This window comes from Lithobates pipiens, unplaced genomic scaffold, assembly GCF_037356315.1.
Source record: "Lithobates pipiens isolate NorthernLeopardFrog02 unplaced genomic scaffold, aLitPip1_a1.2 Scaffold_16, whole genome shotgun sequence".
Lineage (NCBI taxonomy): Eukaryota > Metazoa > Chordata > Amphibia > Anura > Ranidae > Lithobates > Lithobates pipiens.
Window position 1 is genome coordinate 420,381,400 of NW_027507748.1, and position 17,320 is coordinate 420,398,719.

Sequence of the window (17,320 nt, forward strand, 5' to 3'; positions counted from 1 at the left end):
TAAGTTGAATGGCTCATTTGAATCAACTTTTCTAATATGTCAAAAAGTACCAAAAAAGGAGAATGTAGCATTTTTGGCCCTGCACTGTCTGCAATGCAGGTTGGTTTGTTGTCACATGATGTGCTTTGCTGCAGCTAAAAAAAAAAAAAAGCACCAAAAACGCTTCTCTCCGTTGAAATTAATGGGAATGAGCAGGGCCTGTGCTCATGCTAGGTGAACTGGCAGCCCCGACTAGGTTGCACTGCTGCCTAGGAGGCGCAGCCACGGCCTGATAACTTTCCCGTTAGCCTGGCCAGGGAACACGGGGAACACGAGGTGGAGAAGGCGGGCACAGCTGGGGAGGCGGAGCAGGCACCGGGCATAAGGTCAGCAGAGGAGGTGCCATGCATGAGGTCAGTGGAGAAGGTGGGCACAGCTGGGGATGTGGAGGAGGCACCGGACCTGAGGTCAGCGGAGGAGGTGCCAGGCATGAGGTCAGTGGAGACGGTGGGCACAGCTGGTGGTGCGGAAGAGTCGCCGGGCATGAGGTCAGCAGAGGAGGCGGGCACAGCTGGAGAGTCGGAGGCACTGGGCATGAGGTCAGCAGAGGAGGTGGGCACAGCTGGGGAGTCGAGGCACTGGGCAGGAGTTCAGCAGAGGAGGCGGGCACAGCTGGGGAGGCTGAGGCACTGGGCATGAGGTCAGCAGAGGAGGCGGCACAGCTATGGAGGCGGAGGCACTTGTGGGCATGAGGTCAGCGGAGGAGGTGGGCACAGCTGGGGAGGTGTGACTCTGAACGTAGCTGCTAAGTCCGGTGATTGTGCTCCCTGATCCCGTCACCTTGCCTAGGAGCGTGAATAGGGTTGCCACCTCATCCCTTTAAACCCGAACATATATGAATTACACAGGTTCTGAGGCTAATTTATGGTGGCACCAAGTGAGTTTAATTACCACCATAATCACACACAAAACTTGTGTAATTAATGTGCGTTCTGGTTTAAAGGGATGAGCTGGCAACTCTAGGCGTGAAATAGATATGCAGCGGCCCTGCCCCCACTAAGCATTTTTGGTGCAATTTTTTTGGTCACATGCCCTTTAACTACTTCCCACCCGGCCAATGTACATAAATGGCTGGGTGGGTGCTCTCTCCTTCTGAGTGGACGTTCAGGAACGTCCGCTCAGAAGGAGGGGGATCGCTCAAGTGCATGCCTGAGCAGTATGAGCTGTTTTTTTACAGCTTTTTACTCACTGATCACCAACCTAGTGTCCCCACACAATGTCCCCAAATAATAGAAACACCTGTCCCCCACATATGTCCCACTAAAATCACATGTCCCAATGATTATCTGCACACATATGTATGTGATCACCTACACACATCTGTACATGATCATTTGCGTACATATGTCCGTGATCATACAAATCAATTATTATACACTTAACAGATTTTTTTTTTTTTTTACCAAAAACATGTAGCAGAATACATTTAGTTTAAATTCATGACGACATTCGATTTTATTGGATTTCTTTTAAAACAGAAAGAAGAAAAATCTTTTTTTTCCAAATTTTAGCTCTTTTTTCACTTATATCGCAAAAAATAAAAAAATGGAGTCGTGAATAAATACCACCAAAAGAAAGCTCTATTTGTGCAAACAAAATGATAAAACTTTAATTTGGGTACAGCGTAGCATGACCGCGCATTTGTCATTGAAATCGCGAGAATGCTGAAAGCTGAAAATTGGTCTGGGAAGGAAGGGGGCGAAAGTGCCCTGTATTGATGTGGTTAAAAACCGCAAAGAAAGCGCCACAAAAGCACTCCATTGACACACAGGTGTTTTACTGGCAGTTTTGAAGTGCCCTAAAAGTCCAGTGTGCTCTGTGTGCCTTATGTTTCTTTAGAGTAGATGTATGGTTGTGAATTGAGGGATACATTGTCACTATCTCTCCCTCATGCACACACATCATCATGAAGAAAAGTTCAACTCTCCCTCAGACTTGCAGTCCGCACCAGGCCCCGCCCCTTAGAGCTGGGCTCATGACGTCACTGGCCTCCTCCTCCTCCTCCTCCTCCTCTCCTCAGAGCGCTGCAGAGCTTGTCAGACTGTCCGGGTTAGTCCAGAGATCTGCGCTCCATCCACACCATCCCGCCGGGGCAGTCAGGACACAAAGCATAGCAAGGCAGGGGAAGAGGACACGGAGCGGGCAGAAAGGAGACCATGGGTAAGTGACACTCTCCTTTCCCCTCCATCTCTCTGCAGAGCCTCCTATGCTGGCTGCACCGGGGATGGAGGGCTTCCCAAACTTAGGAAACTTTGCCTGATAGGGATGCTGTGGGGTAGTACTGCAGTACACAAGCTAGCATAGTGAGCAATAGATATGGCACCTGCAGCTACATAGAGCTGCCATTGCTTTAGTCTTATTGGCTGATCACATGAGAACAGTCAGAACTGCAGGAGCTGTCACTTGGGGTGTTTAATGTGATCTCCTCTATGATGGTCCTCATCTCTAGTGGCAGATGATTAATTCACATGACATTTGTAGCTGTCCTCTGGGGACAATCCCACACCTTCTGTGTGGATCTAGGGGAGCTATTATCCATTCCGATGTGATCCCCCACCCCCCCCCCCAAATATGTCACCCAATCCATGCCTGTGCCCACCGCAAGACGTATCCCAGGATTCTAGCTCATTCTGGATGTCCTCTGCAAGTGGCGTGCGTTGTCATTTAAAGCTGTCCATGGAATGTCTGTACACAGCAGCTTTCTGACCTGTCCCTAACGGTCATCAGGTCCTGACGTGACCCCTTTTTGGTTTTGGATGGCAGAAACAATTGCAAGCCTTTAAACACGCTGCGTTTATTTATAGATCGGTGATACGTCATTGAGTATAATCATTGGGATGCACCCGACAAGTCACAGTTTTTCTACCTGCCGCTGCGTGGGAATGTGATCTAACAGTTTCGCAAGTTGTGTATTTAAAATGGTTCTAAAGCTGGCCATACACTGTACAATTGTCTTATTCCGTTTCCTTTAGATCTGCATTCAACTATGTAGTGCAAAGGACCTGCCTGATTGCATACAAATTGAAAAAAGTTTAGATTTGACCTCCTATATTATTATATGGGTTTTAGGTAAGACACACTATACAACTTGACTTTTTTCCTTTTTAGATTTACCAAAACGTAGTGCAAGGGCCTGCCTGATTGCATACAAATTGAAACTCTAAAGGCTGGATTCACACCTATGCAGTTTTAGTGCATTTTTCAGATTTGTACTACAGTCCATTTAACATTGTTTCCTATTCCATATTCTGTAGTGCAAAACTGCAAAAAGCACTGTGTGAATTCAGCCTTAGACCCCATACACACTATTAGATTTTCTGCAGATTTTTGTCTTCAGATTCACCAAAACCATGTAGTACAAGGGCCTGCCTGATTGAATACAAATTGAAACTCTTAAAGAGGAGGTCCACCAAAAAAAAATATAATATTATTATTATTATTATTATTATTATTATTATTTAAAAAGCCAGCAGCTACAAATACTGCAGCTGCTGACTTTTACTAAATTTACACTTACCTGTCCCAAGTTCCAGCGATGTCGGCAGCAGAAGCCGATCAATCTCTCGGTAGCCGCCATTCTTAATGAGGGAATCGGGAAGTGAAGAGTTGTGGCTTCACTTCCTGGTTCCCTGCTGCACAAGCGCGAGTCATGCAGCTCGTCTTAACTAGTCCCCGCTATTTCCTGGGAGCCGTGTGTGTGTCCCAGCAGACAGCGCGGCGGGACTGAAGGAGGCATAGACTCCCGCGGGAGTCTATGCCCGGAAGTGGGCGCAAATACCTGTCTTAGACCGGAGGGTTCCGAAAAGCGGAGGTTCACATTTTTGTGTGATCCTCTGCTTTAAGGTTTGTCTTTATATTATATGGTTTTGGTAAATCTGAAGACGGGAATCTGCGGGAAATCTAACAGTGTTTATGGGGTCTTAAGGTTTGACCTCCTATTACATGGATTTGGTCTAGCTGAAGAAAATTGCATAGTGTGTATCCAGCTTAAATCTAAAGGAAAGTTGTGTAACACATGGCCAGCCTAAGACCCCATACACACTATTAGATTTTCTGCAGATTTTTGTTTTCAGATTTACCAAAACTTTAAAAGTTTCAATGTGTATGTAATCAGGCAGGCTCTTGCACTACATGGTTTTGGTAAATCTGAAAAACAATAATCTGCAGAAAATCTAATGGTGTGTATGGGGCTTAAGGTTTGAATGTTCTAGGGTCATTAGTAGTAGTTGGATCAGGTGACCCATCATCCTAAGCATTTAACAAAACATACGTTTATTGCAGGTTGTTCATATATATCTTACATGTTGATCCAACTGGTTTGCTGATGTATGAGAAATGACAAGGCTGGCTGATTGGTTTCTCCACATCCAATTCTCATTACAGGCCAGTGTGACCAGCTCTCAATGGAGCTGGTACACACAGGCCCGGAGTGGCTGCAGTCTAGATTGCAGAATGGTTTGTGCATCTTTGGGTCTGGTTCAGGTGCAAATTCAGGCAAAAATTTGGACCTTAACCGGTAAACAGGGATGCACTGGACCCCATGCTGGCAACCACGGCCAGAGATGTGTGAATCCAGCCTAAAAGAAACTCTGGGGGTTGGTATAAGAAATCTTCCTATAGCCCCCCGCTGGGTTGCTCAGTAGGTTTTCCTAGTTCTGGTTAGAGATTTAGCCTAGGTTCACACTGAATGGAGGTTTTAAATCATGCTTAGCTGAACTCTGAAGCACGATTTCAAACTGGCATTTCAGTCTGACTTTGGGGGCAATATGACAGATATCTGTGTGGGTTCATGCACAGATGTCTATGGAAATCACCCCCAAAGTCGCCAAAATTAGTGTAGAAACTACTTTTGGGAATCGATGTGGTGCAGCAGGTGCACTGATTCGGATGTTGCCGGAAATAGGCTCAGATTTTGGCATGCGACTTGATATGTCAACGTGGGCTTAGGTGCACCCGTGATTGGTATTGGGACAGTAGCCAATTAACTTATCAGTGCATTCCTTTGGCGTGTAGGGGGGAATCCATGCAAGCACAGGGAGAGCTAACTGCTAAACCACTGTGCTACCCCAAAGCATCCATGGTGCACCCAAAACTCAAACCATTGGGAAAACCTACTGAGCACTCCATGGGTAGCTATGAAGGCTTCTTATGAGTTTCTTTCACAGCATGTTGGTTTGGTGTGTTTCTAGATAATTTTTTTATTTTTTATGAGGCAGGTCACAAAGTCTCTCCTCCGACCCTCTCCATTTACATGGGCTTGGGAACAGCATGCAGAGTGTGCAAAAAATATGTGCTTGGTGGTTGACACAGATACCTTGCCATGCTAGGGTCCTCGGTTTGAATCCTGGTCAAGGCAACACCTGCATGAAGTTTGCATGTACTCCCTGTTCTTGTGTGGGTTTCCGCCAGGTACATTTCTCCTATACTCCAAAGACATGCTGGTAGGTTAATTTTATTTATGCATTTATTACAGGTACTTGTATAGTGTCATGAATTTACACAGCTCTTTACATATATATTGTACATTCACATCAGTCCTTGCCCTCGAGGAGTTTATAATCTAAGGTCTCTGCCTAGTTTAACACTGCTGTGGGATTGAAATTGTGTAAGTTCAGCTGAACTTGTGTGATTTCATGTGTCAGTCCATCAGAGACATCTGTGCGGTTTACTGCACAGATGTCTATTGAAATCGCACCCAAAGTTGCCAATAGTAGTACAGAAACAATTTTTGGGAATCGGTGTGATGCTGTAAAGTCAGTGTTGCACCGGATTGGTGCTATTTACGGCAATAGCTGCTGATTTGACATGTGAAATCGCATCCATGTGAACCTGAGCTTAAACTCACATTCATACATATTGGGGCTAATTTACACAGAAGCCAATTAACACACCAGCATTAACACTTTGACGTGTGGGAGGAAACCGGAGTAACCAGAGGAAACCCACTCAGGCACAGGGAGAACATGAAAACTCTATGCAGTTATTGTTGTCCTTGGGCATTGAACTGGGGATCCTAGTGCTGCTTAAGTGCCTTTTGTCTGAAATGGCCCCAGCATTCTGCATGCTGGTTCAGAGCCCATGTAAATAGAGGGAGAGGGTTAAGGAAAGATGAGGCGAACTACCTCCATAAGAAATAAAAAAATAAAATAAAAAAAAATCTCAAATACTTTGAGAAAGCAAGTTTTCTTATAGCTACCAATTGGCTTCTTCATAAGGTTATCCCAGCGTTGGTTAAAGATCTAGGTGCACCATGGTTGTTTTGGGGCAGAAAAAAAATGACCTAGTGGTTAGCACTTCAGCCTTGCCCCACTGGGATCCTTTGTTTAGATCTTGGCCAGGATACTGCATGAAGTTTGCATGTTCTTTCTGTGCTTGTGTGGGTTTCCTTTGGGTTTTCTCCCACACTTGAGAGGGTTGAGGAAAGACCTGGCAACCTACTTTGTACTATAAACACACAAAAAACAACAACTTGCCAACATGCTTTAAAATAAACTCTGTCTGGTATAAGAAATCTTCCTATAGATACCCATTGGATTGCCCAATAGGGTGTCTGAGTGCTGGTTAGAGATTAAGGTGCACCATGGTTGTTTTGGGGGAGCACATTGGCTAAGTGGTTAACATGATGTCCTTACATTCTGCATGCTGGTCCCAAGTCCATGTAAACCAGGGGTCTCAAACTGGCGGCCCTCCAGCTGTTGCAAAACTACGAGTCCCATCATGCCTCTACCTGTGGGAGTCTTGCTTGTAACTGTCAGCCTTGCAATGCCTCATGGGACTTGTAGTTTTGCAACAGCTGGAGGGCCGCCAGTTTGAGACCCCTGATGTAAACAATGACAGATAATGAGACCCAGGAACCTGCCTGCTAAAAAAAAATAAAAAAAAAAAAAAAAAAAAAAAAAAAACCCCAAGAAAATTCTATGTATTTAGGGTCCTTTCACACGGAGCGGATCAGTAGATATCTGCTTGCACAGCGGTGGATCGCCGGAGCGATCTCCGCTGAGCAGGCAGAGGACAGGTCCGTCTCTGCACACTGCGCAGAGACGAACCTGTCACAGTGCTGCTCTCCCCTATGGGAGATCGGGTGACGACGGATGCTGCGGTCCGATGACGGATGGAAAAATAGCTTTTTCCTCCGTTACACTTTTTCGGATCGGAGCAGGTCGGATGTCAGCGGACATGTCACCGCTGACATCCGACGCTCCATAGACCTCTATGGAGCATCCGTTCAGGTCCGCCTGAAAAACTGACAGTGTGAAAGGAGCCTTAGAAGGCTCTGAGGTGTGGTGCTCAGATTGCTGACCCATAGGGTTGGATACAACTGATTTGTTCTCAAACTATTTTTTTCTGTGGAATCTGGACCCTGTTTTTTTTTTTTTTTTTTTTTTTAATATATAGTGGACTATGAAATCTAGTTTCTATGGGTAATCATGCCATGGGGTTGATTTACTATAATAGGAGAGTGCAAAATCTGGTGCAGCTCCGCAAAGAAACCAATAAGCTTCCAGGTTTGTTGTCAAAGCGTAACTGAACAAGCTGAAGTTAGAAGCTGATTGGTTACCATGCACAGCTGCACCAGATTTTGCACTCTCCAGTTAGCCTCTTAGAAACCATAACTAAACCCTACATTTTATCTTTTATTTTTGAGAAATGTTTGAATCTGTTTTAGTGAGGTGTCCTATAAAAATTTCTGCTTGCTCAATTTTTGGTGTGTTTTTCAGCAAAGGACATTTTCCATAGAGATGAGTAGTAAAATGCACAACACAAACTACACTGGGTGTGTTTTAAAAAACAAAACAAAAAAAAAAAACAGATGTTAACTTTACCTGAAAATTGGTTTGGGAATGCTGATTCTTTCATGGTACATATACAACTGTTTGATTTCATGAGCACAGATGCAGTGGCATTGGTTTAATGTACTGCAGCTGGAAATAGACATTGGGGTTGCAGTTTTCCCACAGATTGTAAAAGAATTGGAGATAATGATTTCAGTATTTTTGAATTTTCTTGATTTAAATGGTACTGACATTCTGCCGCACTTTAGAGTATGTAGATTCTTTTACATCAGCCACAGAACAAGCTCACAATCTGGTACAGCTAGCACACACGTGCGCTCTGTCTGGTTATTTTGCCAGGGAGTTTTTGGGTTGTGGATTGCAAGGCAAGAACAACTGGAACACTATTTAGTTTAGTATTTAAACCACACATATATTTTTCCATCATAGGACATGATTTGTTGATTATTATTTCCATTTGTAGGGAGGTCAATGCATCACCCTCTGCGTAAAATAAACCACTGAACGGTTTTCCATCTGTTGGACTGTTCAATAGACTGTTGGTCTAACAATTTGGTTTTGTCATCATGAACACAGCAAAAATTTAAAGTGCCTTCACGCTAAAATTTCCATTTAGAGATTTGCTTAAAGTTATTGTAAAGGGGTTTTCTTTGCATTTTAAAAACAAAAAAAGCAACAAACAAACATTATACTTTCCTTCTCTGTGCAAGGGTTTTGGACAAAGTGGCCCCAATCCTCCTCTTCTGGGTTCTCTGGGCTTTTCCTTGTGCCACAATAGGAAGCCACTTCCTATTGTGGCACACTTTTGGGCTCATTCCCGAGCCAAGCTGTGCATTTATTGACACACTCGGTGTGGCTCGGCTCTCTGGATTTGATTGACAGCAGCAGGAGCCAATGGTTTCCACTGCTCTAAGGCTACTTTCACGCTGATGTGCTGATAAAACAGCGCTATAGCACAGGTTGTTTTTGTGGTGCTTTAGCAGCGCTTTTCAGAAGCACTGCCCATTCATTTCAATGGCAGGGGCATTTTGGGAGCACTATTTATAGCGCTCCCAAGCCGCCCTAAAGATGCTGCTTGCAAGGCTTTCCTAACATCCTGCAAGCGCACCACCCAAGTGTGAAAGCACACATTGAAGTCAATAGGAGGCAGTTTTCAGGTGCTATTTCTAGCGCTAAAAATGCCTGAAAACTGCCTCCCGTATGAAAGGGGTCTTAATGAATGCAGCAAGGAGGGGATCAAGAGCAGGCTCAGTTAAGTATTGGGGGAGTGGGGGTGCTGCACATAAACGGAAGCTTGTGTGTGTTTTTTTTTATCTTGATGCTTTAAGATATAACGCCTGCCTCTAAAATCACTTTATTGCATAATGCATTAAGGTAAAAAGTCTGAACCACTTTAATGCCTTAGCCCCCCTTGCAAACAAAAAATAAAATGAACACATACGCCCAGACCTCTGTCTAGACATGGATGACACTAGATTTCATCCAGTGGTATCCTGGAAAAGCTTATGATCTCAGAGCATGTAAGAGGGCTGGAGCTTGCAAGATTTGGGATTCTCCACTAGAACGTCCACTATGACCTCAGCAACTGCACCAGATGTTGTGACATAAGGTGTTTGTTTTTATGTTTTTACACTTTTTTTATGGTAAAAAAAAAAATAATTATTTTATTAACCTCCCTGGCGGTACCATTATTTCGGATTTTAGGTGCTAAAAGCGGTACCATTATTTTGCATGAAAATTTGGCGTTTTATATTGTAGTCCTGCAATTCTTAGGAATAACTCTCTTAAATCTGTCCAAACCAGAGTCTAGCAGACATCCCGGGTATGATAAAGTTTGAAAAATTAAATCATAAATTATAATATAAGAAATAATTATAAATAATTGTACCAAATAATAATATAACAATAATAAAAATTATTCAATAATGTAATCACATCAAAAACACAGAAATTTGCTCAGTTGCAGAATTGTCACTGTCATTACTTTTCAGTATTTGATGACGAATCTCCCCACAAATCGCTATCGCTCAATTCTGCGAGTGATTCCAATTTATTATCGCTGTTTTCTAGCTGCTCTAAAATCATTTTTGATGTACAGTGACAGTTTTGGTTGCTATGGACAATCTCCAGTTTCCAGGTATAAAGAACAGCTTTTATTATATAAAACTACATGCAGGACACTGGGCAGACCACTAGGGACAACGGGGATGTGAAATGTTTACATACAGCAATGTAATCTGTAAGATTACATTATACTGTATGTATACTGTGTGTTTCACTTTTTGAATTTGGCGCCGATCTCCGTGCCCGTGCGTCGCAACGCTCGCAGGGCACGGAGATCGCCGATGTGATAGATCGAGCGAGACACGGCTCGCTCGTACAGCGGGGAGACGACGCTGGATCCGAGGGAGAAGGTGAGTATTCCTCCTCCTGGATCCAGCGATGCAGTCCCGAGTCTGACTCGGGGATACCGCTAATGGTATAAAAAATCCACCCCGAGTCAGACTCGGGAAAACCGTCAGGGGGGTTAAAGATAATGCAAAATACAACAGAAAAAATGCAGAAATAATAAAACAGATAATTCTGGCACGTTTTCAGTTTCACAAAGAGAGACAGTCACGTACACAAAGCAGTAAGATTATAGAGCACTTGGTCGTACCCAGATTGAAGTCTTGCATCAGTAACCCAATTTGACCATACGTGTTTTATAGCATTACGCAAAGTGGCTTATATGTGTTAAATGGAGCATGGGTCGAGTTCCCATTGTGTTTCTGTCCTATGGGAATTGGTCCAAAAGGAAGCCCGACCTCCTGATGTCTGTACTTTCTAATTGCCGGAAGATGCGAACCGGGGCCTCCTGAGAGGTCGGTCCGGAGCACCGCATCCCCCCCAACCTAGAGGTCAAATGAGGGAGGGGGAAACAGGGAAGGCATGATGGGGGGGGGGGGGGAAGAGGGGCGGTAAGGTGGGGAAAAAAGGGGGGGTTACAGAAGGGAGGAGGGACATGCGCAATCTGGCTTAGGGAGGGGGTGGGGCCTCCACCAGCTACCCTCCCCATCCAGTCCTCACAGCGCATCGGTTGTTGATATTGCCTCATCCTCTAACTATTCGTTGATCTGAGACAATGCAGTTACTGTGGAATGTCAGCCATTGTCTTTCAAAAGGTTTTGATAGTCTGGTGACCTGCGAAACGTAAACCAATCTTCCCAAATTGCCGTGAAATTGGCTATTTTGTCTTGATTGGAGAATATCAGCTCCTCAATCCCTGGTGTGTCTGTGTGTTTTTTTGTTTTTTTTGTTTTTTTTTCTTCAATGATGGGCACCGATGAGGTGACGTGGATAGGCACTCGGTGGTGCTGATGGGTGGCATTGCTGGGCATCACTGATTTCTGAGAGGTGCCAGTCAGTGTCCATGGGCATTCATTTTCACATTTGGATGGCTGTGGGGGATGAACCTGGCCATCCACATCTTGGGTGCTTCCCTGGTGGTCCTGGCGGCTTCCCTGGTGCTCCAGTGTGGGCATCCGAGGGGGGCCTGCGCTGATAAACACACTGGCTCTGCTCTACTTGCATCTGTCAAACGCAAGTAAGGAAAAGCTGATCAACAGCTCTTCCTGTTTACATTGTGATCAGCCATGATTGGACACCGGAGGCTCTTTACCAAGATCGGTGTAGCGGTGTGCCAGAGTGGCACACCGCACCACCAATCATTGCAATGCGCGCCCGCACTGGTGAGCGGTGGCTGTTATCCTGCAGGACATCATGACGCCCAGTCAGGATAACTGAACCACTGCTCGGCCGTAATTCTGCTATAGGCAGAAAGTGGTTAAGTATAAACATTGTAACAATTTACCTTTTTTCTGACACTTGCTTGTTTCAAGTTAAAATCCTTTTCTTTTCTTTTTTTTTCTTTTTTTTTTCTTTGGGGATCCTAAGCAAGCCAAAAAAAAAAAAAAAAAAAAAAAATATAAATATATATATATAAATAAATATATAAATATATATATATATGGTGGTTGTGGCAATATTTTATGTCGCACCGCATTTGCATAGCAGTCATTCAAATGCATTTTTTTGGGGACAAAAATGCACTTTAATGAATTTAAAAAAAACAAGACTTTGCAATGTTGTACTCGTTACTCTTCCTAGATACTATAATTATTACTTCAGCTTGTTCAATTAAGCTTTGACACTAAAAATAAAATAAAGCTGGCTACCATGCAGAGCTGCACCAGATTTTGCAATCTCCAGTTTAGTAAATCAACCCCAGAATGTGAGCCATGCTGTATAAAGACATGCGTGTGTACATCTAAAATGACCCTTTTAATGCTAGAATTGAAAGGAAGCTGATATGCCTCTTGGTGTTCAGATTTGTTTTTAATAAAGGTAAAGTCACTCAAGTTTATGCTGTTCAAGTGCAATATTTTCAATGCATAGTAAGCTAGGCAGTAATATGCTTCTAATTATATCTGTGTCTCTTCTGACCCGCTGGCTTATTGTGCTTATTACCATTTGGTGGCAGCATGTGGAAAACAACTTTACACTGATGCATTCTTTCCAGTTGTTTTTTTTTATTATTTTTTTGCCATAACAAATTTATACACATTTGCAAACTCCAGTTTCTTTTAACTATTTTGCTGAACTGAACACTTAGGGTCCTTTCACACGGGGCGGATCAGTTCTGATCCGCCCCGTGGATGTCCGTTTGCTCAGCCTTAGGCCTCTTTCACACTGACGTGCCGTTCAGGCCCGCCTGTCAGTTTTTCAGGCGGACCTGAACGGGTGCTCCATAGAGCTCTATGGAGCGTCGGATGTCAGCGGTGACATGTCCGCTGACATCCGACCCGCTCCGATCCGAAAAAGTGTGACGGAGGAAAAAGCTATTTTTCCATCCGTCATCGGATCGGATGACGACGGGCACTGCGGTCCGTCGTCATCCGATCTCCCATAGGGGAGAGCGGCGCTGTGACAGGTCCGTCCCTGCGCAGTGTGCAGAGACAGACCTGCCATCTCCCTGCTCAGCGGGGATCGGCGGAGTGATCCCCGCTGAGCAAACGGACATCCACGGGGCGGATCAGAACTGATCCGCCCCGTGTGTTTAACTCCGAGCACAGTCTGATATTGTAAATGTACAGCCTACGTGCATGTAGTGATCTAATGGGCTTGGGAAGCTGGTTTATCTGTTTAAAATAAGAGAAAAAAAAAAACTTGTTGGATTTTAAATCAGACATGCTGGGGTGATTGGACTGATATGACTTGCATTTTACAGTATGCAGTAGGTGAAAACTCTCCCATGTAACACAGGAGTTCTCCCGCTATGACTTTCCCAATTTTACCATAATTTGGCTTTTGTACTTCAACTGAAATTGTGAGGCTATAATTCAAGTATGATGAAGCTGTCAACACTATTATATGTGCAGAATGAAGCAACATCAATTACTGCAGCTGCATTGTTGGGTTTGCTGTATGGTGGTCCCCAGTAGCAGTTGGCTTCTCTAGAAAGTGTGGAAACCCCCTTTATTATATAGCTTTTATACTGCTAGATGACCAATACCTAGAAATGTTTGCTCTTTGGTAAATATTTTAAATATCTCTTGACCGTCATCCCTATTTTCTCAAGTCATCTTCCAGGACGGCACACCTGAGATGAGGCTCCTCCCTACAGCAAACACAATCAGTCGACAGCCGTTTTAAGTCCCCACCCTTCCCCTTCATCCTCAGCTTTTGATTTTATCCCTACACAGTGAAACTGTTTGTTAAAGCAGAAAAGGCATTGACATCTGCGGAGCAGACCTGCAGATCATCCGCATGATCCAGCTAAGATACCTTCATCAAGCATATGGAGCGGAGGTAAAGCTCACTGCAGAACCAAGGTTCGCCAAGAGGGTCTTTCAGTGGTACCACCCTAAGGTAGGCCTGAGGTACTTGTTTATCCTCAGGTGTGCCGTCCTGGAAGATGACTTGAGAAAGGTACCAGTTACTTACCGGTAGCTGTCTTTCTGGGGAATCTTCCAGGATGGCAAGCCTACTTCCCACCTGTTGGAGGAGGGGGAAATTGTAGAACACTAGAAGGTCAGTGCCTATGAGGATTGATTTGCCTTGTGAACCGGGTTCAGGAGTTAGTTCTCTACAAACTGAGGATCAAGTGGAAGGGTGGGCACTTAAAACGGCTGTCGATTGATTGTGTTTCCTGTAGGGAGGAGCCTCTCATCTCTCAGGTGTGCCGTCCTGGAAGATTTCCCAGAAAGACAGCTACTGGTACCGTGTGTGGGTTTTTTTTTTTTTTTTTTTTTTATCTTACTTTTCTTTGGAAACCCCATCTCTTTTGGAATAACACTCTTGACAGCCAGAGTTTAGATTTTAAGGCCTCATTTTGAAGTACAAAAATAAATGTTTGCACTTCAAACCTTGTACAATGTTAGTGTTCACTCTACTGTATTTTAATTTTCCTGATCACCAATGTCACTGAGAAAGGAAAGTTAACATTTTGAGTTGCCACCAAACAATTGAGATGTAATCTTACAATGGGAACACTTTCACATTGGGAAAGATATCCGCTTACTTCCTGTTGAGTCTACAGAACAGGAAGTGATGGGCAAATCTCCCTATTTCAACACAAATGGTGTAAAAAAACAGCGGTTTTAACCTTCTCCGATTTTGTTCACAATGGAGTTTTTGCTTTAGGTACACTATAATGAAGAAAATCAAACTTCTCAGAATTTTATCTGTGTTGAAAGCACAGGTTTAAGAAAACTGATGTAATATAAATTTATCCTTTTTTGATTTTGCCTAAAATCAATATATAAATCAATATATCAATATGCAGTTTGTTTTTTAGTTTTTATTTTCCATTTAATTTCTTTCTTGAATATAATTTTTGAGGCTTTCTTGACCTATTGGCAACCTTCTGTGTACTTAATGTTTTATGGTTTCTTAGGAAATATGCCCAACACCGGCCACAAATCCTGCTTTGCAGTTCTTCTCGCTATGTAAATAGTGAAAAGTATTATTTTTTGCTGAACAGCACATAGTCCTTTCCTGTATGTATTTTGTAGCCAGTAAATTGAAACTCATACTAGAGCTATTTAATTTATGTTAAAGAAATCAAATTTTTTATTTTTTTTGCCACCATTTATTTTTAGTTTTTCTTTGAAAGCCACACTACAGTAGAGAATCAAGTACTACTGCCTATAATTGGGTGATCTAAAAAAAACATTGCTATCTTTGAAAAGCTCTATACTGGTTGCAGACATGCCCTGGACAAACTTAAAGCAGCTCTTCACTGCATCGGAGAACCACAAACCAAAAACACCATTTTAATTCATTTTTAATATTCAACGCAAACTCCTCTTAGATTCCAGGGGTGGGGGGTTCAATCTGTCCTTGGCTCAAGCAGGCAAAAATTCAGCCCTGATTTGTCGCTGAAATGGAGAACAGGGACGCACCATACCCCTGCTGTGAGCCGCATCCATCAGAGGTGTGAGCCCAGCCTAAAAGAAACCTATGAGAGATAAATGTGGACTGCCGTTCCTGGCATCCCACCAAAAATGCTAACTTGCTTGACTTCCATGTTGATTTTCCAAGTACAATGCTTTGAGTTGCTAAGCCAACAAACGGATGTAAGTGATGGTAGTACTTATTGGTGTACTTGTTATGGGGCAGTGACTGAAAGAATTGAAACCAGAGGATCAATGTGACTAGTAGCTAGAATTTCTAGAAGGAGGTCAACAGAAGTTGGAGATTACAACCAGTTATATTACATAGTAGGTGAGGTTGAAAAAAGACTCAAGTCCAACCTATGTGTGTGATTATATGTCCATATTACATTGTATGTTGCGGTTGTTCAGGTGATTATCTAATAGTCTCTTAACTATCAATGCTCCCCCCCTGAGATCACCACCTGTGGAAGGGAATTCCACATCCTTGCCGCTCTTACGGAGATTGCTTTTGGTGCTCCTCAAAGTAGAGATGAAAGTGTATCACAAAACAAGGCAGGCTTGTCTTGAGACCAATCCAGAGGGCTTGGTAAGCCACTACTCATAAACAGCCCAGATGAATAATTAAGGAGTGGCCTCCACCTACATTGCTCTACCAAACCATACACCATGGTTGGGGATTGTATTTTGTTTATTAAAGGTTTCCCATAAAAGAAACTACAGGTACAATCCCAAAATTATATTCAATTTCTCATGTACTGAATACATACACTCAACGTTTTTATGTCTTTTTCCACAGCCAAGTTACTATCGCTTTATATGCCCTACTTCATTTCTCTCTACTAAAGTTTCAAAGATAGGCCAGAGATGACTGATGGCTCCTTTGCACCAAAAGCATTTTCATACATCTTATAAAAATGAATGGATTTTAGTAAGTAGACATACTCTCACATCAAACAGACATCACTTTGTGGGGAGTTGATGGGAGTCCTGCGTTTTTGGTGGATTAATGTGGATTTTTGTAATTAAGTCTACTGAATGGGGTCCTTTTAAAAACGTAGTCTGATTATATGGGAGCAGGTAATAACACTTACATTTCAAGTCCATCTGGTGTGAACAATCTAGAGGCTTTTCCAACGCATGGAAAGAGGTAGGTGTAGATTTAGATATAAGACTAATCTGGAGTGGGTACTGTTGGCTGGTAAAATACTGATTATGCTACAGATTGCTGCATCTTACTTAACTAGTGCAACTGGGACTGTTTAATCTGATTGTCTGGCTAAAGAGTTTGTATGAATGGGGCTTTGGCTTTTGTTCACAACATGTAACTCTCACACAATGGCCAGTCATGTGATGCTATTATGTTGAATGGAGGAGTTCACATGGGAAACTGACAGTTTGACAATCGTATTCTTCTACTGTCATATCATTGTAGAATTGTGGCAGTATATTGGGTTAAAGCAATGATTTTGATGAAGCTAAAGCTCCAAAATGCTAAGTTGTAGTCAGTCTATGACCACCAGCTCTTTAAGCTTCAGTTTACAAACTACTTCCACTGCAAACACATTGGGGGGTTATTTACTAAAGGAAAATGCACTTTGCACTGCGAGCGCACTTGAAAGTGCACTGAGAGTAAAGTCGCTGTAGATCCGAGAGGGACATGCAAGGAAAATAAAAAACAGCATTTTACCTTGCACATGATTGGATGATAAAATCAGCAGAGCTTCCACTAATTTCTGATCTACCCCTTAAATTGAGAGAGACTGCACTTCCAAGTGCGCTTGCAGTGCAAAGTGGATTTGCCTTTCGTAAATAACCCCCATTGACTTCTTAGAGCAGGGGTGCCCGAACTTTTAAAGAGTGAGGGTCATGAAGCGACTTGGTAACTGGTTGCGGGCCAAAATGAATGTAATGGGTGGATGACAGGTCTGTAGCCACGCTTCATATGCTGAACGGACACAGCCCACGCTACTCTATGGGCCCTCCAATTCAATCCGCCAGGTGGAAGAGGATATATATATATAATTTATTTTTTGTGGACTGAATTGGAGA

The 17,320-nt window shown here is 43.2% G+C and overlaps 1 protein-coding gene across 2 annotated transcripts in view; it reads left to right on the forward strand.

The window, feature by feature from the left end:
* The first annotated feature begins 2,044 nt into the window (after window positions 1–2,044).
* Window positions 2,045–17,320, forward strand: part of GPM6B (glycoprotein M6B) — a 153,275-nt gene continuing 137,999 nt past the window's right edge. The window contains exon 1 of one of the 2 annotated variants that reach the window (XM_077482525.1): window positions 2,045–2,199. In XM_077482525.1, coding sequence (XP_077338651.1) covers window positions 2,196–2,199 — 4 coding nt within the window. In that variant the 5' untranslated portion in view covers window positions 2,045–2,195. The remainder of the gene's footprint in view (window positions 2,200–17,320) is intronic. The other variant, XM_077482522.1, reaches the window with a different exon arrangement.